The following is a 25,404-nucleotide window of genomic DNA, read 5'->3' as shown; positions in this document are numbered from 1 at the left end:
AACATTGGCTTTTGTATGATCCTGCATCCAATTGGTGTGAGTAAATCATTAGATTATGATTAGAGTCACTTTTCTTATTGTGTGCATTTGTGTGCTCAATGCAGATCTTTGTGACCTTGGCCATCGTGTTTGGTGTGGTGCTATACAGGGTCTCCATTATGACTGCCCTGCACATGAGCTCCACTCCCACTTTCCGCACTAATATACGGGCTACCGTTAAAACCACTGGGGCTGTCATCAACCTTATCATCATCATCATCATGGATGAGGTCTACGGAGCAATTGCACGTTGGCTCACTATTATGGGTACGTCTGGTTATTGTTTTCAGGACTTTTAGCTTGTTGCAAAAAGCTGTGGTTATACAGTATGTGCTGTTGTTTTCAACCCATCAGAGGTTCCAAAAACTGACAAAAGTTTTGAGGAGAGGCTGATCTTCAAGACGTTCATACTGAAGTTTGCAAATGCATTTACCCCTATTGTGTACCTGGCATTCTTCAGAGGCAGGTAAGAGCATTGGACCAAGCAGTCACTCTGAAACTATCAGTTGTTAATAAGTCTGCAATGGGATTCGCTTTGTTAGAGCGACAAGCTCTGTTTCATAACCTGGTGAGCTGCCCTGCTGTCTACTGCCTACATTGGAATCGAATTTGAAATGCCGTATAGACAGCAACTCTCTACAAATAGTGATCTTCACAGAAATTTTGATGTTAATATGTTTCTAGGATAAACCAAACTTATCAAAAAACATAAAAATGTCACAACACACAAATACTGGGTAAAATAATAGAGCCCAGGGTGGCAGCATTGGGATTATCAATGTTAACACACACTGAATCATTTGTAGAGGTTTAATCATGCATGCAGGAAGGATTGAGTTTTGCAGTCTAGAGATGACAACAGCCTTGACAAGGAATTGTGCTGCATGCTTCATCCAAAATCCGTGTCTAGATCCCAGTGATTATGTTTAACGGAAAGTGGAAGGGGCCAAGCACTGAACCCTGAGGTACCCCCATGGATAGTTGATGTGATTTAAGGTGCTGCTCCCTTCCAATATACCTTATTAATAGTAGGTTCTGGGGATTTGCATTGGCAGACAGCAGGACAATTGATCTAGATGCATCTTTTGCCAGCCGCAAGGGCTTCAGTGACAGAGAGATGGTCTCCCGATTCATTTCTGATTTCGAGTGTCTTCTTTTAAATTGGCAAAAAGAGATCAGTGACTTATGATACTCATTTCACTAGGAACCTTCGATTGATGCCGTTTTCTCTCATGAGTTTGGTTTCACGAAGAGCATCTGATGTCCTGGGGTTAGTGGGCGTTTTGTGCAAACGGGCCTGGAGGAGGGAGGACAGATGATGTCTAGACAAGATGTTCAAGTGGATGTAAATGCATTATTTACATAAGAGAGGAGGAGCTTTTAGCATGGTGAAGAGAGGTAGGTGCGTATAGAAAAAAGATTGGTGGGTAAGAGGTAAGTGGAGGTTATATTGGAAGAAAACTATAGTGTGCAGCAAGGTGGAAATCACAAATGTGCAATGTAGTGGATTAACAAGGCCGTTGTCTGTGGTACAGTTACTTGTGTAAATGAGGCGGTGAGATGGTGAGGTTAAACAAGCTTATCCAGGTGACTATATAACCAAGAACCACAATTGGGCAACCAGCTTCAGGGAAAGTGGATAATAGCCAAGCTGATGTCGAGGATGATATATAACGACCTACGGAATTACTGTCATAGTAATTGCATAAAATTTTGAAGAGCCGTCTAATTTGTTTACTCCAACCAGAGTTGATGAGGGTTTGCCAAACAAGAGCCGTTGTCTCTTGCTATTAAAGTGGGTTGAAAAATGCACAACACATAAAAGAGGAATGAAGGTAGAAATAAGCGTCTGTTCGTATAAGGACTTATAAGGACAAAAAGTTCAGTTGCACAGGTACACATGCGGGTCATTACATAAGTTAATTATTCAAACAAGGAGGGCTTCGCATGATACGGATTGTTAAGACCCTGACACACCAAGACCATCGGCTAACGTTGGGCGGTCCTTGAGCATCGCCCGGCCCAGTTTTTGTGGTGTGCTCCGTACCCTCAGACCCCGTCAGTAGGCTTTTTGGCCAATTGAGCATGTTGAATTGGCGTCCATCAGTGAGAGAGAGAACTCTAATTGGCTGTTCAGCTTAGCGAACGAGTCCGTGTACGAGAATAAAAGCAAAAGTGATACGTCAAGACGACACATGCAGAAGGCTGTTCTAATTTTATGCCATCTTACCCAAGCATTCCATTGCACAAATATTTTCATAACAACATCTACCGTCTGGAATGCAGAAAGTGATCAACATGAATGATATTCAAAATGGTAAACAAGCATTGCTTTGTTAATGGTTTGTATATCTCCAGTTTTAGTTTCGGTGTTCCTTTTTGAAAGACGAATATAGACTATTGAGACCTGCTGATATATATATAGTAATTTCCTTACATGCAGGCTCAGAACGCACATGCTAGTTGACAGTCAGCTGTAGTCTGTGCGGTGTGTTCAAGCACAGCTTTTTAGCCGGCACGAGGCGACAACACGTTCGGTTTTCATCACCATTAGTTCTTTTAATGTCGGCATGGTGTGTCACGGCCTTTAGATTGAGTGAGTTATCAATATTTAATTAAAAACCGCTAAACGCCTTTTGGATTAGCGAAACAATGCATATATTGTCAAAGGCTGAAACAAAAATACTGCAAGACTGGGACTGCCCTTCAATTAAAACTCCTTTTTTAATACACTAAACAAAAGAAACAATGTATTACGTATACACTTACTACTGCAGACTTGTATTGGCAAATCACTTAGATGCTCTTTTATGGTGCATTCACAGTGACTCACTGCATTCCTTCCTTTCAATGGTATTTAACTGGCACTGGCAGGTACCTGTGTTTGGCATTCACAGCTTCTTATAACTCATGTGCCACTCAACTCCAATGAAATCGCAATCTCTCAAAGAAAATGTGTGATGTCCCAAGGCTTTATCATCATGTATACCTGTCACCCTTTTAGAATTTGACCAAAACTGGGTATTGTCCTTGCTGGAATACCAGCTTAGACCAGCATGAATTTCAATGTGCCTCCCATGCTGGTTTTTGGTTTCTGAGCAGTATAATATTGCTCACTAGGTTTTGGAACAGAGCTCACCCCCCCCCCCCCCCACCCCCACTTCCCTTTACCGGTACCTTTACTGTAATGTCTGTTTTGTGAATCTCCACTTGCATTTGTGCAGTGGCTGGTAAATTCAGCTCTTGACCTTCCTCTATCCAATGCCTCCAGACTCATCGGACGCCCGGGCAAATATATCTACGTATTGGGGTCTTACCGGATGGAAGAGGTACTTATCTCGTTTTCTACTTCCTTCTTTACGTGTGTGTTTGGTTTTCAAGAGTGGGGAGTCCTAAACTGTGCAATCACTTCATGAAGATAAATGACCAGTCTCACTGACCAACTGGTGTACATGTATGTGTGTGTGTATAAGCAAAATCCATTCTGAGCCATACTCTATTTTTGGAGTCTTGTAACCACATCATCATATGAAAAATAACTTGACAGATTGTCCTAGTTACCTCAGTCCTTATGACTAACACATGCGAAGGTTTGTTCGCCACAGTAACTGACTGAAGTCTGTCTTTGTCTCGCCCTACAGTGCGCTCATGCCGGCTGTCTGATGGAGTTGTGCATTCAGCTCTGCATCACCATGCTTGGCAAACAGCTCATCCAGAATAACCTGTTTGAGATTGGCGTTCCGTGAGTACATTCAGCATAGAGAACATGTAGGCACATTTCTAAGCCATTATTCCCACATAGACGAAAGATATCTGATCAATTTCCTCTTGGCATTATAGGCGTTGTGTACATTTCTAGACATGCATTCTTTAGGGAATAGTTGTAGGCTACTTTTTTTTTTTCATACCAGAGCATTGTAAAGACCTTGCATGATCCTCTCTTGAAGCTCTTTTCATGGACGAACCTTGCTGACCTATTTCGTGCCATGCTTGCAAATGCATTTTGTTGTTCTCGGACAAATGCAAATATACTAGATTTTGAGCTTATCTCATGCAAATGGTTCTGAAAGTAACACATGGTAAAAGACATGCATCCAGCAGATCCAGACAGAATCTGCAAACTTTTTTTCAGATTTTCTGAGCAAAGTTTTGTGGAAATCTGCAAAATGTTAAGTCAAGTTACACGTCACAATTTCTGGGTCCAATTACTCCTTCAGAGCCCAAAAGCAAACAACAAACTGTGCTAATATACGCTCACGGGTTTTCACAAGAAACAACACAAAACAACAACAGCATGATCCTAACCTTAATTTCCATAGCGAAATCTCGATTGACCAGACAGTGAAATAATGTTTTTATGAATCTTTAAAATATTGTTGTCCGGGATGCCATGAGTCCAAAGACTGCAATGTGTACACTGAGTTTTTAAAAGCTTAGCATAAAGATGTGCTAGAAATTAATAATGCTTTTGAACTCACTTCAGTTCCCATACGTCACAACTTAACAAGACATAGTCAAGAATTTACCTACTGTAGTAAGTATAGTCACAATTATTTTGCTGGCGATGTGAAACCTGTGATTCTTACTTGGCCATTAAGATTCCTAAAGTCTACGTCATTAGACTAGCTTTGCGATCCATTCCTGTGTAGCTACTTGCACATTCACATGACATTTTTCGTATATTACATTTTTTTTTAGTAAAACAATCTCAGTAAATAGTGTTTATTGCTATCTGTTGTTATATCAGTGCATATTAATATCAATATTTAAATATTGTTCTTATATTTTAATGCAAAATCAAAAGCATTTTTTATTCCTACTTTTTTTACTATTTGGTTGGAAATATTGTTTTTCTGATTTGAAAAAATATATACATGTCGCTCTTTAGCCATATAATTCATATAATAAAAGGTATAGATGTAGTTCATTATTTATATATATATATATATATATATATATATATATATATATTTTTTTTTTTTTTTTTTTTTTTTAAGAAAACTCTAATGCTCACTAAGAATACATCTATTTGATCTAAAAAATAAAGTAAAAACAACAACATTGTGAAATATTATTAGAATTTTTAGACAACTATTTTCTGTTTTAATATATTTTAAAATGTAATGTATTTCTGTGATCAAAGCTGAATTTTTATCATCATTACTCCAGTCTTGAGTGTCATGTGATCCGTCAGAAATCTTCAAATATGCTGATTTGGTGGTCAATTATTATCAGTTATTATTGATGCTCAAATATTAATAATCAGTTTAGTGTGCTGAATAAAGTTATACATTTCATTTTGTTTAAAAAAAAAAAACTTCACAAACTGTATCTAGAATATATTATTAAAATGGTGGAAAATAATACAGATGTGTAATTTAATCTGATCTGAGCGTTCGTGAGGGTCTGCAAATGACCTCATCATAACGAATATGCTTGAATTCAGTGATTTATTACTGTATATGTGTGTCACAGGAAACTGAAGAAACTGCTCCGACAACGCAAGATAGACAAAAAGCATCAGGAAGAGCTGAACAAAACGCTTCATCGCCACGAGAAGGACCACTTCCTTGGGCCCTTTGTCGGACTCAACCCAGAGTACATGGAAATGAGTGAGTCAGAACACAATACGCGCCCCCACACACACACACACACACACACACACACACACTTACAGATGTATAAACGTTGTTTCCATTCTCTCCTGGTCCTGCTGGCTCTGTTTTCTGCACTCATGAAGGAACTTGGCATCATTACAGATGTATCATAATTACAATTTCTGATGATGAATTATTAAACCCGTGCCGTCCACAAACACTAATTGAAATGTCTAAACACAGCTAGACAGATTTATACACCTCATCTGTTCAAAGCACTAGTATACGAGTGTAATTCAGACAGCATGCATGGTAAACAGGGCAAATGCACATCCATGCGGTGAAGGATCTGCAGTATTATTAATATAATACGTGGAGTTGGTGTGTTACCGGCCCCTCCTCTTATCTCGCCTCATCTGTGCTTCAGCGTGGGCTGGACTTCTGCTAAGAGAGAGAGGCATTATGGGTCCAAAGGGGGGCTGGCAGAGCAGTGTGAGATTATGAGCTTTAGTTCTGGCTTGAATTCATTAATAACACCCCGCCCCCTCACCTACCATCCTCCATCCATACTTCTATCACTCCATCTCTCGCTGTCTCTCCCGTCCCGTTCCTCCATCTTTAAACCGCACTCCTCCTGAGACCCTAAACTGGTTTCATCAGACAAACTAGAAGGAAACAAAAAGGATGTTAGTCCTTGTGAATTCCTCTGTTTTTGATTCTTAAAGTGGTGGTTGATTTATGATTTCACTTTTCTAACTTTAGTTAGTGTGTAATGTTGCATAAACAACATCTGCAAAGTTACAACGCTCAAAGTTCAAAGCAAAGGGAGATATTTGCTTTTAAAGAAACTGCTTTTTAAGGACTACAACAAACGGCTGGTCAGGACTACACAAGCTTCCTCTCGGGTTAGTGACATCACTAACCCTAAAATTTACATAAACCCCGCCCCCGGAACACGATTTATAGATTATCAAGACAGAATATGCTAATCAATGACTAGAAGATAACTCCACATCAGCTACATAAATTCATCAACTAACCATACAGAAAGGTTGTCTACATGTTGTCAATTCTTCTTGAGTCTCTCCATCATTGTCTGACTTCGGTTTGAACATAAAAGACTAAAAGTTTTTGTAATTTTCAAGACACAAGCTGTTGTAGCTCCGCCCCCTGTGCCGGGAGCAGCAGCTCATTTGCATTTAAAGGAACAGACACAAAAACTGTGCGTTTTTGCTCACCCTCAAAAAGTGACAATTTAAACATGCTATATAAAAATATCTGTGGGGTATTTTAAGCTAAACCTTCACATCCACACTCTGGGGACATCAGAAACTTATTTTACATCTTGTGAAAAGGGTATTATACCACCCCTTTAAAGGAACCGTATGTAGGATTGTGGCCAAAACTGGTACTGCAATCACTTTAAAATACTGTAGAACGGTGTATCTCCTCCCCCTACCCCCTGACTTGAGGTTGCCAGATAAGCTGCAGGATTCAGCAGAAACGGCTGATTCAATGAGAGCTTCCAATGGCAAGTGACGACGAGATGTACACAGAAAGTTTTTTTCTGTTAATTATGTTTATGCTATACATATTTTGATAAGTAATTATGTATTTAAAAAATGTACTAATTGTCATTAGTTAAATATAATCGTAAAGATTTATGCTGCTCGTAGCCTATATAATCACATCGATGTATGCTCGTATGTGACAGTATAATCGTAATGATGTAACTTATGCTCGTATGTGACAGACAGAACGGTAGCTGTTAGTCTAACTTGTAACGTCAATCTGTCATTAATGTACAAGCACAAGCCTATGTCACTATGTGTAACCATAGATATCATATATGATATCTATGTGTGTAACCAATATCAAAGATACAGCTATTCATGAAGTGAAAGTGGCCAGCTGTATTTTTTTAATACCCTGCAGCACACGTCCATAACGCTAAAATATGTGATGTGAAATACAGGTCAACTTGTAGCATGTGTAACTTAGTCCACGATATACGTGAAGAACGAATGACGAATCATTTTTTCTGAGGTAAAGTTAGGCTTGTCTCAATTACGTTTCAAATTGCCATAATGGGCGTGCTAATGTTGTTTTCCTCAGCGTCTCAGCATAATGACAGAGAAACGGGCTCCTATAATGCATTGCTAATGTTAGCATACGTCCACGTGAGCTAACGTTACATTACTTTGCACGAACATGCATAACTTTGTTCGACTGTCATGAATATATGAAATGTCCATTGACATCAAGTACAAGTTAGCCAAGCATAGAAGAATCTTACCTGTCCAGGAGAAAATTAGCAACGTTGGCGTCTGTGTTCAAATTCTTCTTCGTTTTCAGCCGTCTCCATCTTTCAAAAGCATCTCCAATACAAATTCTGGTTTTATTTCGGACTTTGTCACAGCGAATTTCTGAATTATAACGAGGTCTTTTTGATTTAGTAACGTTAGACATTTTTATCCGACTAGAGTTGGGGTAGGTTAGAGCAAAGCTGGCAACCCGGATCCCGAAACACTACTGACTTCGTGATTGGTAGATAGGTGGAGGGAGGCGCTCAGGCCAAAACACAAGATGACAACATCAACATCAGTTGAGGGCTGCAAGTCCACTTTTTAAATGACAATATCCTAGCCATACTACTGTTGTCAGTGATATAAGTATTTGAAATGAACATGATTTCTTAATGTCTAGTGACACATCAGGGCCATTTTATGATTAATTGAAATAGATTTCTTACATACAGCTCCTTTAAGTTTCCCAGCATACCAACATCTGATTCATTTTAATTATATCTGATAAGATGTTCTCTGTAATTCTAAATAATTCTGAGTTTTGCTTCAGTGGAACTTCTGTGGAAACTGAATGTTTTTGTTTCTTTCTCTTATCTAGTCATTCAGTTTGGGATGGTGACCTTGTTCGTAGCCTCCTTTCCGCTGGCTCCGCTCTTCGCTCTACTGAACAACATCATCGAGATCCGCCTCGATGCCAAAAAGTTTGTGACGGAACTGAGAAGACCGATTGCTGTAAGAGCGAAAGACATCGGTCAGTATCTTCACACCGATTTTCAGTGCATCCAAAGTTTGTTTGTTTGTTTGGCTATTATGTAATGTAAACATGTTTGAGTGTCTTTTGTGATTTATACTCATAATTAGACACTACTAAATATACATACTCCAAAATATGGGGACAGAAAATGCCTCGTTTAAGCTTTTTATAGGACTTATTTATAACCTGTGATACAGTTAAGCAATTCCACACAACTGCAAATGTGATATTGATTTTATACAACAGCTGAATAAACAAGAACTTAATATCAAGTGACTTACATTTTAGATCGTGTGTGTGCTTTTCGAAACGTGCTTCATGATTCAAAGTTTCGAAAAGCTTAGTTTCTCTTATCAATCATTTTAGACACAATATTGTATGTTCTCGCCAATGAATATAGTTCCAAACACCGCCACATTAGAATAGTTACGCATCTCAGAGTTTAACTATTATTTAGCAATTCAGTTGAGTGAATGATTCAGTGACTCACTCCTGCAGAGACTCTCACCTGCTTCGTTCCTGAATGGCTGAGTTTAACTCCACTTTTTTATGCCCTTCTCTCGGTCTTGTTCACTCGGATGTACATCTTTGCACGAGTGCCCACTACTGGTGGAACCCTTGAAATGTGTTTACATGCCGTAAGCCCTTGATTTCTTGTGGGTAAATTAGGTACGAGCAGTGCGAGTTGCTGTTATGATGTCACAATCATGTTGCATTGTGGTCTATGGATCTGCCTGAAGTGTACATACGAGTAGAATCGCTCCCTCGAGGGGTCGAGGGTCTATCCAAATAAACTTCCTTTGATTCCCTTGAGGGGAAGTGCTTAGGGAAGTTCGTGAGTGTATAGTTGTGTGACGCACTATACACTTATACATGTACTCGACCATGCAGTGTATGAGTTTTATAAGGTTATTTTGTAATTTAACATCAGAGTCTGATGCCCCTCCCCCTCCGGTACGTAATTAAAGCTGTGACAGTCGAGCGAATGAGGTGTCCAACATTGCACAGTTTTTTTTTTTGGTTAATTAAGACAAAGTGCATCATCAGGGTATTTAAAGTGCACTTTTTCTTTTTCTCGCACTATTTATACTACAAAACCTCAGAATAGTGCATAAGGACAAGAACTGAACTTTTATGTCTGAAAGTGCAGTTAAACGCAGCCAATGAGTCTGTTTCGAACGGATCGTTTGAATGAATGATTTAATAATTCACTTATTAAGACTTTCTTTCACCTAGTGGCAGTTTAACAGTAGTTTTAAATGTAAACGTTTATTCATAATTTTATATTTAAAATATTAATCTCATAACATTATTGATGCAATTTTCACTTCAGGCATCATCTGTGACACTTTTACAGTGCAAAAAAAAAAAAAAAAAAAACGATTATGTTGATGGTGATTTAATTTGATTGGTCACAGCCCTTTAGTGTTTTATCAAACGTATTCTTCATCTTTTGTCAAATTCTTAAATTCAGTCAGTAAATTCAATTAGAATAATAAGATTAGAAAACAAATTGAGGGGGGAAAAAGACCCTTTAAATCAAATTACGAGAGCAAATGCCACCCCTTAATTAAAAGTTCATTTCTTTTATTGATTTGATCATGTTTTATTTCTTGCATTTACAATGGAGTAATGGGGAAATATATATATATATGTATGTATGTATGTATGTATGTGTGTGTGTATGTATGTATTTATGTATGTATGTATGTACGTATGTATGTATGTATGTATGTATGTATGTGTGTGTGTGTGTGTATGTATGTATGGGTGTGTATGGGTGTGTGTGTGTGTGTGTGTGTGTGTGTGTGTGTGTGTGTGTGTGTGTGTGTGTGTGTGTGTGTGTGTGTGTGTGTGTGTGTGTATGTATGAATGATATTGCTAACTTGCCCTGCTATGTGGTCAGTGTGTGGTAAATGAACCGATTCTTAATTTTCTGGGAAATGATGTAAATGTTCCATAGCTTTTTGTGAAGTCAAATCTAAAGGTACGTGTCTATCTATACAGAAACTGACTTTTAACAATGAACCAACCATGAGAACTATTCACTGGAGTGTGACAACTTGCCCCAGACTCCCCTTACTGTCTTCAGTATGATGTATGTTTTCAATGCAATACACTGTTTAATCCCAGTGAAAGGCTAAAAAGGGAAATTATGTTCCAGATTAACCTGCAAATGATCCCATGCTTTATGACCATCATTCATTACCACCTAGTGGTAATATGTGCCTTTGTGGCTGAATCTCATGAAACCTGCTTTTTTCTTATGTTCATTTAAGAGTATGATTATATTTATTAAGATTGTATTAAAGATCTATTTAAGATGATATTTTACTTGAATAAAAAAAAGTGTTTTATTTATTTGTTTTAATGACGATTTAGGGATTACAGCCTTAGCCAGCTGCAAATATAACACACATGTGTAATCTAATGTCTGTCTGTGTTTCAGGAATCTGGTACACTCTTCTCAGAGGACTCAGTAAAGTGGCCGTCATTGTTAACGTAGGTTTACAGTTCCCTGTGTTTGTTCTGAAGCTTCATCTGTGACTGTGATGAACCTGTCATGAAGTGTGTTCTGCTCAGCTCTCAAAGTAATGCATAGTGGAAACTAAGTGTCAGCATATTGCTTCTACTCAGAGTTATGATTTTACACAGGTGTGCTATAACTTTTCTAAATGATCTGACTTCATTTTCAGCAGGTGAAAGATATCTCAGCCACTGGACTTGCAATTACTAGAGCTGTGTTCAAATCCCCCCGTACCCTCATTCCCTATTCCCTATTCCCTACATTACTCCACTAATAGATAGATCTTGAACTCTGTCATTGAGACTAGCATGTAGAAAGCTTAATTAATAATCAATTAAAAAGGAAATTATACCTGTATAATGTTATGCTGAAGCCATAATTAGACCAGCGGTTTGGAAAACGGATGATTGAGCTGTGAGCGCCATCTTCTGGTGAAACATGGGAATTCATTCATGCATTATGGGTATTTTCTAGCTGTTGAGATTGGTTGTACACCCAGTGCATTATGGGTTTGAATGATAACGTTTCGGACACTACTATAATTGGCTGTCTCCTCAAATAATGCCCTATTTAAGGGTATAGGGGGCGATTTCAAACACAGCCTATAGGAAACAGAGTATCAGAGACACACAGACGCATTAACGCGTGTCCCTGTGTCCCTCTCTAGGCGTTTGTGATCTCCTTCACCTCTGACTTCATCCCACGCCTGGTCTACCAGTACATGTACAGTCCAGACGGGACTCTTCATGGCTTCGTCAATCACACGCTCTCGTACTTCAACGTCAGTCACTTCCAGCCTGGCACTGAACCGCTGGAGCCGCTGCACCTGGGATACCGCGTCGACGTCTGCAGGTGCGCGCGCTGTTGCACTGTGTGGATATTAGGGGGACAGTTTGACTGTATATTATATTCATAATGTTTACTCTATCCACAGATATAAAGATTACAGGGACCCCCCGTGGTCTGACACGCCGTACGAGTTCTCACGGGAATTCTGGGCCATTCTGGCGGCGCGATTCGCTTTCGTCATCGTCTTTCAGGTCAGAACCATATTCATTAAACACCCATCACAAAATTATAACTTTTTTGATTTCTGATTACTTTCTGGATGAATCTTTCTATTACACACACACACACACACACACACACTCATATTATATAAACAAAAACTTATGTTAAGATACAATTAATCGTGATTAATCAATTTGACAGCACTAATTATGAATTATATTTAATTTATTAAGATTAATTTAAAATCTAATTTTCTTTACTGTCCATTTTAATTATTTCTACCCATTATTAAAATGGGCATAAATTAATTTCAGATACTACTGTGATCAGTGTTATTTATATACTAATATTGTATTATTTAGTGATACTTGACATATTTTCAATTTAGTTTGTGTTTTAGAAATTTTGTCATGTTTTATTAGGTTTATCCCCCAAATATTTCAATTTAGCTTTATTTTTATTTAAGTTTTAGTAATTTTAGTACTTCAACTTAAGGCAACATATCTAAATTACATTTCAGTTTCCAATATTTCAGCTTTATTTCAGCTAATGAAACCTATACTGACTGTAATATATGCTTACAAGTGTACTTTAACATTAAAGTATTATTTTTTCAATTACACTTAGGCTAAATGTGCCTAATTGTCATGAAAATAATGTTGTAATGCAAAAAAAGCTTAATGCTTATACAATAGACTTTACTTTTGTAATGCAATAGATAATTTTAATCTTTATTTCTTGTGGTTTTTGTGGTACAGTTTGACCTAAAATCAAACCAAAATTGATTCAGACACTTTCAACATTATCACAGTTTATTCTAGAGCCCGACCGATATATCGGCGGGCCGATATTAGGCATTTTCCAAACTATTGGTATCGGCATTTATAATGGCCGATAAATGAATATTTAAAAAATAAAATAAAAGCAGACGAAACATCCTTCAACCATGTTATGAGTGTTGGCGCTGCATAGTTTGTCCACCAGAGGGCACTATACAAGGAAGATCGCTAACATCAATGAGCTTGGAAATCACAATGAACTTATTCTGCCTAAATAAAGTAATGATTACGGTATTTATAACTAGCATATCTGTAGTTCCAGTCTCTGCATTGTAAAATGTAAGTTAGGCACGCGAGAAGTGAACATTTAGACATAGAGAAAAAGTATCAAACATAGCCTGTGCATAAAAGTTAGGCTAGCTTTTCTTTTACACGTGTGTGAAATCCAAGTGTGTGTTGCTGACTTCGTTTAGCCGCAGCATTAACGAGTCACATAATGTATTTAGTGCATCACTAAGTAGTAGATTTTAGAAGGCAGGCAGCAAATGATGGTTGAAAATGGTTTGTTGTAGCTTGATGGAATAGATGGATAGAATTAAAAGAGTGCAGGTAAAGGGATAAGCAAGTTGGCATTGTAATTATAAGGTAGCTTATAACATTTACATTTGGCAGACGCTTTTATCAAAAGCGACTCACATTGGATTTCAAGGTACACATTTACAATCTTATCAGTTCTACACACACACACACACACACACACACACACACACACTATTACATAATTGAATTATTATTGTCAATATTAATAATAATAGGACTTTAAGTTTCATATCTTAAGTTTGTATTTCTATACATTATATTTATCAGAACTTTAATATATTCTGTTCTGTTGTGACAATAAAACAAACAAGTTTATTTTTAAACTGCATTATCATATTATTTTAGTAAGGCTGAGGACTCTTAAATAACGACAAATAACTAATGTTAGGGAAATCTGTTCATGTTTTGTTACACGTTTCTGGATTTTTTTTTTTAAATATATATCGGAATATCGGATTTTTAAATCACCAAATATTTGTATCGGTATCGGCCTTAAAAATCCTTTATCGGTCGGGCTCTAGTTTATTCTCTATAGTTTAGAAAATGGTACTAAAATATGACAAGAGCTCAGAGTTATGAAATTAGTTGATATTTCACTGGTTTTGTCCATCCTTCTGTTAGACGGTCTCATAAATGAATTATGTTGAATAGCTGTCAGCTGTTTAATTTAACTACACAATTATATAATACCGATTTAGCTCAACCAATCACCAAGCAATGCTTAATTTTGTTCAGTCTGTGTGTAAAAAGGTCACATAAGCAATTAAAGAAAAAACACTTTAGCAAAATCTGTCTGAATAATGTTTAATCACAAATTTCTATAAATGTTACTGGTAGTCACTAGCCTGACTTCGTCATACTCATATTCTAGTCAGAATGTGAGTCTGATACCGCTCCATAGAGATTTGATTATGGGGCGTGTCTCAACCGAACTAGGGGAAAAAAAACCTCTGCACTCAATTGGATAGACCTACAACCAATCAGAGCAACGGAGTAAATGACGCATGCTCTTCATTCATATTTTCAACCAACAAAATGTCGCGGACTCGCGGGCGCGGCTCTCTGTTCCTCTTTTAAAATGAATGCGCTGTCGATATCTTCTACGCGATGGCGGAATCTACACATGATGTTTCATAAACAAAGTTCGGGAGGAGCACGTACAAATAATCAATCCAATATCAACTTGTCATCAAACAATACCATGTCTAACGTTACCGAGGAAGCATATTCACTCTGTCAACTTACCTAACAGTCCTTGACAGTTTTTCAGCATCCCTCGGTCCCTCCACCACCCCGAATCCTCACTCTTGTCTTGTTCTCTCTCAACCAGGAATACGAGTATGGGGGGAGAATGGCTACCGAGCCCACAGCCCTCTCCTCGGACAGCACGTCATATACGCATTTATTCTATCTGACTTATTTGTGTGAACTCGTGACATCTCATATAGCCTACGCATGTATTCTATCTGACTTATTTGTAAGTGTGAACTCGTGAAATCTCAATTCTCCAGCTGCAGTCGTCTTTGTTGTAAACTAATTCAACCCAACCGCTCTTTGATGACGTGGGTGATTACGTAACCGCAGATCATCTGTCCATCATCGATTAAAGCCCGCCCTGGCAATTTGATTGGCTCGGCCTTTTGGGAGCCGAGCATAATTACTCCTCAATGGATCGAGTCCAGACCGAACTTCCCGACCAAAAAATGTTGTGGGCGGGGTTCGGGCTGGCACCCAGGCTAGGTAGTCACTGTATGAAGAATTTTTGGGTATAATATGTCACAGTTTATCACTTCCATAAATGAACTATAGTGTCCTGCGCCCACTAGTAAACACAAATCAAAAATGATATCTGGTGTCTGAATAAGTTTTGCTTTGACTGTATTTCTAGGTTAACTCTCTCTCTTCTCTTTGTCCAGAATGTGGTAATGCTGATGAGCGACTTTGTGGATTGGCTAATCCCAGACATTCCCAAGGACATTAGCGTTCAGATACACAAGGAGAGGAACCTCATCGTCGAGTTGTTCATGAAGGAGGAGCGGGGCAAGAAGTACAGGAACACCATCGGTGACCCGAGCCCTCAACCGCTGCGCTCGCGGCCCAGTTCACAGGCGTAGACCCGCTGATCTCCACCAGAACTCAGAACAAAACGAAGAAGGTCACATGACTGCCACCTCATTTGCATACCATTTCCTTCGGTCTTCGCTCTGTTTAATCTTCTTTTCTCTCAGCTTTATGCAGTCTGCGGGTTTGTTCAGAAAGAGGGCTCTAGGGTTCGTATCGTGTAGTTTTGTGACACATCGCTGCTTCAAAAAACGATGCTTTTATAGGACTTTTAACATGAAATGGTAACGTTTATGTTTGCGATATTAATAGGATAGGGATTTTTAAATGATTTTATTATTAGACATTTCATTCAGAATATTTCTGCCCGAGTGAATTAGCAACTATCGATATCATGCCGTTTCCTTTTTAGGTTCTAAGACGTAGTTCTGCACTGTCATAGTAATGAATGTTTCTGTTTAGGCTTTAGCGTCTATCAGACATAGACATAAAACACTACTAATGAATCAAAGTTACTTCAACCTCACTTTCTCTTTTAGTATTCAATGCGATTTTGACAGAATGCCGATTGATGTTTCCGGCAGCATGCGAGAGCTGGGTTTATAGGTAGTGCATCTGATAATGCTGTTAATAAAGGGTTCGCTGCATAGAGACCCATGACTTTCAAGAGGCCTTAATAATCATGGAAATGCGCTGCATTTATTAATATTAAATCGTATGGACAGAGTTTTGCGTCTGCCTGTCTGAATGTTTTCTTTCTCTTGTCTTTGATGAAATGGCAAAGATGATGGAACCGATATATATATATATTGGTACAATATGTTGCATGTGTCTTCCATTCAAAGTAATTAAGTGTGTTTAAGAGCGTGATAAATAAGAGTGGTTCTAACTGAAATGAATATAATATAAATATAAAATATAAATCCAGTCTTAAGACGTACTCTACGATGTTTTTTCCTCACCTACGACATAATTCTTTTTTTTTTACATTCATGTATCTCCAAAAAGGCTTTGGTTCTACCTTTATTAATAAATGTACAATGTAAACCTATTTTTAGACTGTTACATCATCCACATACTGTTTACCTCTGTGAAAAAATGCCTTTTGTGTCGTCATGGAGTTTCAGCGTTTTAAAACAGCTAATGGGAAGTCATGACTGTACTTTTGCTTTTGAACTGTTTTTAAAATAAATATGTCATATACATTTGGTACGTACACGTTTATTGACTCTTTTGCTGACTGGAAGGGCCAGTTTCATGTTGTTGCTTGAAAAAGAAACTTGTTCAATTCAAATGTTCATGTTTCTTTTTCTTTTTGTTGCCTGCTCGCTCTCCTTCCGGTTAAATAAGGAACTTATTATTGATTGATATAAAAATATCTTTACTAGTAAGAATTGTATTTCTGATATCGTTAGCCTCATAGCATAATTGCCTTTAAATATAAAAATTATCTGCCAGTATTTGGGGTAAGAAAAATAAGCTAACTCACTTAATTTTGATTTATTTCCCCAGAAAACAAGACATAATATCTTATGGCATTTTACTTTTCTGGCAAATGCATCTTGATTTTTTAGATATTTGGACTGGAAACAAGACAAAAATACTAAGTAAGAAAAGCATTTTTTTTTCAATAATTTTTTTTCTGCAATCATGATGGTGTCATTGTTAATATATCAAGATTTAACATTTTTTACTAGTGGAAACGTAATTCCTAATATCAAAAAATAGCATTTTAACTAGTAAAATGTAATTGTTGATATCAAGAATTCATAACTTGAATAAGTTCAAACGGCTTGCCATACGGAGGTAACCTAAAATTCAGTGATTCATTTTGGGAATCGATTCTTTTGGATCAGAAAAATATGCCCTCAGCTGAATCATCACTCAAAAGGTTTCCACCAAGTCATTTCTAAGCTGGAAATACAGGTTTTAATAATATGGTGCTTATTAAAAAACTATTCTGTTTCGTTTGTTTGTGTGTTGATATTGCAATTATAATCATCCAGTGATATATAAGCCTACATTAGCTATTTTCTCTCGGTTCAGTTCAAATGAACTTGTTCAACAGCTCAAATCATTGGTTCTCGGATAATTACGAATGTTCTGTTCAGTTCTAAATTCAGTCAGAATTATTACAGTTTCTCAACGACAAATTCAGAATGAACTTATTGAGGCAACGAGTTTTTGACTCGAGATTCGCTAAGACTGATTCAGTGTGATTCGTGAACGAGTAAATAGCTGTTTTTGTCACTCTCCTTAGGAATAATTCATTCACTTGTTTTGGCAATGTACCCACACAGAGATATTTTGTTCAGATTTGTACATTTTTATCCAATCTTATTTTGTAAGTGACCTTTCTTTCTGTTTTAACGATGTTTTCTTTGGTTTATTTGACTGCTCAAAACGAGAAAACAGGACAATATTACATAATTAAGTTGTGTTTCCAAAAATTGACTGGCTTTAAACCTTTCTTTTCTCTATTAAAAGATGATCTAGACAAATACATGGAAACTATCCAAAGCTCTGTTAACCCCAAAGCATTGAACACTGTATATTCAACCTTTTTGTCCTCTTAAGGTAATGCATTGTTCATTTATATTTTCTTACCCTGGCAACTTATTTGTGTCTTTGTATCTTTTTTTTTTTTTTTCTCATGTTTATCTGTATTGCTTTAATGCTTTTAATAAAATAAAAACAAAAAACGTACAAAAATCCGACTCGAAAGAACGATTCGTTCACGAGTCGGACACCTATGCGTTCAAACGATTCATTTTTACACACACACATTGAAAAAAAGACTCAAGATTCGAAAGAACGAATCATGTGTGTGTGAAGCAAGTTACCTATAAAGTGAAGTGAGTTAGTGGCGAGCGTCATTTGACTGACTAAAGCGGTGGATTTGAGGGATTTTCACGCTGATCGCGAGTGTTGAAAGTGAAAGCGTTGGATGAAGCGTTCGGGCGTCATGCGGTAGCGCGTTGTACTTGTGTTAGCGTTCAAACCAAACACACCGATCATGGACACGCGCGGGTTTAGAGCGATGCTTCTAAAAATCTCCAGTAAACTTTCCGAGGAGAATGTGAAGGATTTAAAGTTTTTGTGCAAAGACCGGATCGGGAAGAAAAAGCTGGAGAAAGTCAATAAGGGAAGTGAACTTTTCGAGTACTTGATCGAAAGCGCTGAAATTGGGCCCAATAACACGGACCCTTTGCGAACACTTCTGAATAAAATCGATCAGAAAGTTCTTCTCGACATAATAGAGGATTATGAGACGCACGCGACCCGAATCCCCGATGGACTGGACGAGAAAGAGCGAGGTTTGGATGATTTTACTGAACTCTTGCTATTCATGTAACACTGTTCTCTGACAGCAAAGAGACAGATAAGGCATTTAGTCAGGGTATTTCTGTTTAACTCTATACATGCCTCTTATTTAAAGTGAAACGATAGCTTAAGGGCAGCCTGGGGTGTAATGTCAATGATATTTCTAGGTGTTTTATCGTTTAACGTTAGTTCCACTGATGTTTACTCTCGCGGCTTCCGTCTTATCGCCAGTGTGTGAAACGGCAAGCCGATTTAACATTCATTCCTTAAAACGCAGGGCCGTTTCTAGCCTTTTTGGCACCCTAGGCAAGATTCCTATTGACCTCCCCTCCCCTCCCTCCACTATCCTTCTAGGGGGGTTCGGGGGCATGCTCCCCCGCAAGAAAATTTTGTACATTTTAAGGTTAAATTAATGCATCAATCTGGTACTTTGAGAGCTAAAATTTAAGAGCTTCAACCCATGAACTGTGCACATTGAACAAAGAAAAACCATTGACTTGTACCTGGACACTAAAGAGGGCTCAAACATCTCATTAGTTATCATGATATAGAGTCTCAGTCTACATTACATTATCACTGGTGTTTATGATTTATATAAGTATTCCTATGACGTAAAATCCATATAGCCAATCATATGTAGGCTACTTTATAAATTAAAATGAATATTTCAAAAGTATAATTTACATTACACTATAGTATCTGAAAATTACAATACTTTTGTCCTCGTAATTTCTTCACTTGCAAGAAATAAACCCTTGAGCTTTTATTTTGGAGAAAAACACCAGATCACCATGCTGATCGCATGAGCAAAGTGCGCACTTTTCTTTAAATCATGCAGCACAAACAGAATGTCTAGGCTACTTAATTAAAGTCTTGTGCTGTTTTATAAAGGCACAAAGCCTTTTGATTTCGATTTTAATTCATTGACAAAATATAACGCTAGAGACCTTTATGTTAGGCTATAAATTTTACATCTCAAGTGTTGGGAAAAGGGAGAAGAGCGATTTCGGCAAAAGGCGGATTCGAACTCAGGTCGAACGCATCCAAAGCTACTTTCAAGCACCTCACGCCTTACGACCTATGCCACTGTAGATATATAGTAGTGGGCGTATTTTTGCTAAAAAAGACAGGCACTTAGTGCAAATATACGCTCCATTATCGGAAATGTAAAGAAAGAAGGATTTTTCTTCCACTCACTTGGGCAAAAATCTTTTGGTGTGGTGGGGGCTCTCAATGGCGCCCCCCAGCTGTTTGCGCCCTAGGCGACCGCCTAGTTTGCCTATGCCTAGAAACGGCCCTGAGCCTACGTCCTCATAGACGAAGTTCCACTTTTGTGCTTGTGTGTTTAACATAATGAAATAGAAGAAAGGAACAGTCTGTCACCATTGGAATAATGGGTAAGCTATCTAATATAAATAAGGGATGCACGATATATCGGCCACCATATGTTATCTGCCAATAGATGTAAATTTTTAATGTTATCATTATCTGACTTATAAGAAAATTTGGCCGATAAATAATGCTTATATATATATATATATATATATATATATATATATATATATATATATATATATATAGGTCTAATTGTAGTTATGACTTATTCAAATTAAGGTATTTGCAAATAATTTATTAGTTTTGTGCACATTCACTCTTATTTGATTCGTAAATTCATCATTTTGACATTGATCTGCCTCGTGGTCTAACAGCGCTCATCAATCTAAACATTCAAATATGCCTGAAAAGTTTAACTTTTAAAACTTGTCATCCTAACGACAAACAGCTTTACTGATTCTACGCAAAAATTATAAGATAAGACAAATACAATGAGAAAATATCAATTGTATGTATATATATATATATATATATATATATATATATATATATATATATATATATATATTTACTCATACAAAATCATTGGCTCTGGTCCACCTATGTAGTTATATTTTAGTTGTTCTACTTTACTATACATACTATAACGTAATCCGATAACTTGTATCTTTTTCACTGATAACTATTAGGCTATATTAGAATAGTTCATAGTGACAGATTTTGAGTTCCATTCTTCTATTTCATTTCTTGTAATTGCTCATATTTTCAGTATTATGGGAGGATTGGGGATGTTGGTTGAAAGTGGGGATGCACGATAGTGGAGTTTTGCCAATATTTTTCAAATCTTATTTCTTTCCTCAGGCCATCTACCTCACGAACCGCTAAACGCCTCCACTTGTGCTGTACACAACACTATTTATACTCATATTTATTTAGCATACCTATTCACATTCGGTTGCATTTGTAAATAACACGCCTGTATATTGTCTATTTTTGTATGTTGTGTATTGTTTAACTAAATTGTATATATAAAATTATTTAATTTACAAGTGTCATTTGTGATTTTTATTTATCATGCAAGCCATAGCTCCTGACCATAAAATTTGATAACATCAATTACTGCTTTATTGAAATACAGAAGTAACTTAGTTATTTGTTTATCACGGTATATAATGCGTTATATTATCGGCAAGGCATTTCGGCATAATTATTTCGTATCGGGCTGATGCCGATTATTACATTTTAAGCTTTTATTGGCCGATTCCAATGCCGTGCCGGTTTTATCGTGCATCCCTATAGAGCTGGTAAGTCCCGCCCATCCGTAAAACCCCAAGTGGACCTCTAGGTTGAAAAATCGTCAATGCAAGTGAATGGGAGAAAATAATTATTTTCTGGTCCCGTTTGAATTTTGGCATGAATGTGAACATATGTTGTCTGTGAATTTTTATCTAACTTTTCGTGTAAAGAATGCTACAATTTAGCGGGTAGAAGTTTGATACGGTTAGACTTTGTGTGAGAGCACTTTGTGGACTACAACTCTTCGCTGCTTTCGACGCGTTTGAAACGTCACCACCACTCGCACACGGACACTAGCTCACGGATCCCGCTAAACATGGCTGTGTCTTTGGTGCACTTCACCGCCTTCTTTCAGGGAGAGGACAAAATCGTTGAGGTTGGCGAAAACCACGGGTAAGTCAACTTTATGGGGTGACGTCACATAGGCGACATGTAGTCTTTCTCGTTATGTCTTTTCCACAACTGCTAGCCGAAGAATCATACCATATACTGTCAAACTCGTAACATGAAAAATTATATAAAAAATTCACAGACAACATATGTTCACATTCATGGCACAATTCAAACCGGACCAGAAAATAATTATTTTCTCCCATTCACTTGCATTGACGATTTTTCAACCTAGAGGTCCACTTGGGGTTTTACGGATGGGCGGGACTTACCAGCTCTATAGTTGAAAGGAACTTGGCTCATGTATATATGTGTTTTTCTATGGCCAATATAATGAACATGTTTAATGCTGTTAAATATATAATACAATTTACAGTCATTAACCTTATAAAGCCTACATAAAGCTTCTAAATGATCAACAGGATCAAAACTTTGCTGAAAAACCTGATGCACAGAAACTACTACATGCCTTCTGTCGCCTGACTGATCCTGACTAAAATCCTTTTAGTGTCATACTAAAAATGTGGCCCTTCAGCTCATGGTTCTTCATGTTATTTTGCTGTGAAATTAATGATTTGTATTAAAGTAAATATTCGGCTGCATTCACACAGCAGGTCTTAATGCCTAATTTCCAATTTATTTTGCTATATTACAACTTTGCTAGCTTACAACTTCTTTTAAAGGTGACCCATATCTTCATATATATATATATATATAAAAAATATACTATACACTTGCCGAAACAACCCAAGGTAGACGTACTGACCCGGAAAAGCTTAGGCCGAACGCATCAATCATATCAAATGTGATCTGTCAGACTTTTATTGAACATTTATTTATACATCTGTCAATCATCATTGAATTGCATTGCATTATGTTTTATGTTGAGATGGTTTCTGTGTCTCTTTTTAGAAAAAATAAACGCTGCAACTGCAGTAATAGTGGAACATCTGGGCAAAAAGTGGCTTCAGGTTGGAAGAAAACTGGGACTTCAACCCACTCAGCTGGAAGGAATCCAGGAGAAACACAGCCGTGATCTTGAGGAACAGGTCCAGGAACTCATCCGAGTGTGGATGAAGATGCGGAGAGAGAACGCTAGGGTGGAGGAGCTCATCCAAGCTCTCCGAGACTGCAGACAGAACCTCACCGCTGACCTCGTGGAGAAGAAACTCAGAGAGCTTTGAACATCATCACACTTTCTCTGTTTCCGACTTTTCCGGAAGCGGTTGTATTATAAAGGGAGAGAGCTTTGGAATTAATGTGAATTTCTTTTTTTAAAATGAACTGAATTAAATTAAATCTTCTTGAATTAATTTTTGGTGCACCCTAGTTAAATGAAACGATTAGGTAATATATGTTTTACATATTAAAATATGATTGTATTGCAGAAAATGAAATCTATTGAATAATGTGTCTTATTAGCAACTTTTCATTCACCATTGGGAAGCATCGTGCAGTTTCTACAGAACACTAATCATACAACACTGTTCTTGTATTGATTTTGTGAAAAGAATCTAGTTTTATGTGACACAAATGAATAAAGGGACTGTGATGATGTATGATTGAATAATGTATAGTGTAGAGAGTGATCATTTAACAGATAATAAAGGCTTTTAATTGCCATTGATGGTTCCATGAAGAACCTTTGACATCCATTGCACTAAATATTCTAAAGGTTCTTTTAAAGATTTTCTTGGAACACCAAATTGTTCTTGGAACCTTTATTTTCAAGAGGTTCAACATCTATTATAATAACCATGTTGTTCCATCTGCAGCAATTCTCAGATTAAGATATTGTACAAAATGGCTGCAAGTTCAGTTCTCAGAATCACTCTCACACAAGCTTGTTGAACATGTTTCAGCAAGTCGTCACCTGACGTGTGTTTTCAGCTCCTCCAGAAATCTTCCTGGAGATTATAATGTATTATTTTGAGTCATCTCTCTTTGTCCCACACTGGTTAGGTTGAGTTTGGACCGGCCACACTCTTAGAAGGAATGTGTAGAAAAATTACACAAAATATGTGTAACACTCTAATTTACACATTTTGTGTCAATATTAACTTAAAATGTGTTGAAAAAAATAAACTATTTTACACATGTGTAGTTTAAAATTAACACAACTTGGGAATTTACTCAAAGTATTTAACACAATATTATGAGTAGACTGATGTGTATAGAAGCTTGTTTCCGCCCACAGAATAAAACATTTTAAAAGATTATTGCGACTTTTTATCTCACAATTGCGAGTTTACAAAAAAGTCAGAATTCTGACTTTATAACACGCAATTGCGACTTTATTTCACGCAATTCTGACTTTATATCTCGCAATTCTGACTTTATAACACGCAATTTCGACTTTATTTCACGCAATTCTGACTATATCTCGCAATTCTGAGAAATAAAGTCAGAATTTTCTCGCAATTGCGACTTTATATCACGCAATTCTGACTTTATAACACACAATTGCGACTTTATATCACGCAATTCTGACTTCATAACCTGCAATTGCGACTTTATATCACGTAGCCTAATTCGGAGATACAAAAACAGAATTGTGAGATTAAAAAGTCGCAATTACCTTTTTTATTTTTCACTCTGTGGCGGAAACAAGCTTTCATAGATGTGCTTACACACTTCATGTGTTATTGTTTTTAAAGCGACAGTTATTTAAATTAGCTAGTTGAACCAATAAGGTCTGGTCACGGTGACTTTGAGTGAACAGAATCCAGTTCCAGTCAGTTCAGTAGTAGATAATAGTCTGTCAATGACAGCAACTTATTTTGTTTTTACTTCTATATTGTTGAAAATAAAACATTTATAACATATCACTTCGTTATCGACTACCCCTTGCATCAAAACTGTTCGTGAAAACCACCTTTTTACCAGGGAGGAGATGACAACTTTTGAACTCTGAACAGATTTTAAGACACTTATTTTCTGACTTTGTAAATGGTTACGGAGAAAAACTGGGCAGCATAAACTAAAGATCCGGTATACTTCAGTCGAAATCGAAGAATGAACTGGTGTGAAATCATTTTGAACAAAATCAGGCTCCGCCTTCTTTGACATGGAAATCTCCCGTTCATTAATATTTTTCTGTTCCATCAGTCGAGCTCAGACGTTCAGAATCAAACAACAAACTCACATAGAAACATGCGTTTTGTAGGAGAAGCATGATGAAAACATGTTCTAAAATGTTTGATGTCCTATGACTGACAGATTCATAACCTGAAGCAAAAATAAAAATAAAAAAAACGAGTCTGTGCCCATCGTACACTGTGACTGCAGTTTTCAGTGAAATCTGTCAATGCCGACTGGCCAAAATCTACAGACTGGCCCTGACTTAAAGGTGCTCTAAGCGATGTTGGGTGACGTCACTTCTTGT

At 37.2% G+C, this 25,404-nt stretch overlaps 3 protein-coding genes across 3 annotated transcripts in view; 2 read left to right on the top strand and 1 right to left on the bottom strand.

Moving 5' to 3' along the window:
* The window catches only part of ano1a (anoctamin 1, calcium activated chloride channel a), a 52,936-nt gene extending 36,047 nt beyond the window's left edge, over positions 1 to 16,889 (top strand). Inside the window, exons 16-25 of the mRNA XM_081359720.1 lie at positions 105 to 306; positions 394 to 505; positions 3,311 to 3,368; positions 3,681 to 3,781; positions 5,515 to 5,651; positions 8,541 to 8,693; positions 11,146 to 11,198; positions 11,891 to 12,075; positions 12,158 to 12,263; positions 15,530 to 16,889. Of these exons, the coding sequence (XP_081215846.1) occupies positions 105 to 306; positions 394 to 505; positions 3,311 to 3,368; positions 3,681 to 3,781; positions 5,515 to 5,651; positions 8,541 to 8,693; positions 11,146 to 11,198; positions 11,891 to 12,075; positions 12,158 to 12,263; positions 15,530 to 15,727 (1,305 nt within the window). The 3' untranslated portion in view covers positions 15,728 to 16,889. The remainder of the gene's footprint in view (positions 1 to 104; positions 307 to 393; positions 506 to 3,310; positions 3,369 to 3,680; positions 3,782 to 5,514; positions 5,652 to 8,540; positions 8,694 to 11,145; positions 11,199 to 11,890; positions 12,076 to 12,157; positions 12,264 to 15,529) is intronic.
* The window catches only part of LOC308687271 (apoptosis regulator BAX), a 423,052-nt gene that overhangs the window by 69,457 nt on the left and 328,191 nt on the right, over positions 1 to 25,404 (bottom strand). The gene's annotated exons all lie outside the window — the stretch shown is intronic.
* On the top strand, positions 18,429 to 25,254 carry fadd (Fas (tnfrsf6)-associated via death domain). Its single transcript, XM_081356285.1, has 2 exons — positions 18,429 to 18,991; positions 22,932 to 25,254. Exons 1-2 carry the CDS (start codon positions 18,691 to 18,693, stop codon positions 23,201 to 23,203), a joined length of 573 nt encoding a protein of 190 aa, XP_081212411.1. The 5' UTR covers positions 18,429 to 18,690; the 3' UTR covers positions 23,204 to 25,254.

Source organism: Scardinius erythrophthalmus (assembly GCF_964197995.2).
Source record: "Scardinius erythrophthalmus genome assembly, chromosome: 2".
Lineage (NCBI taxonomy): Eukaryota > Metazoa > Chordata > Actinopteri > Cypriniformes > Leuciscidae > Scardinius > Scardinius erythrophthalmus.
This window is presented reverse-complemented; position numbering and strand designations above follow the sequence as displayed.

Coding starts and splice junctions, on each gene's coding strand:
- fadd (XM_081356285.1), top strand. CDS start 18,691: ATGGACACGCGCGGGTTTAGAGCGATGCTTCTAAAAATCTCCAGTAAA. Junction 18,992..22,931: donor ACTGGACGAGAAAGAGCGAG/GTTTGGATGATT, acceptor GTCTCTTTTTAG/AAAAAATAAACGCTGCAACT.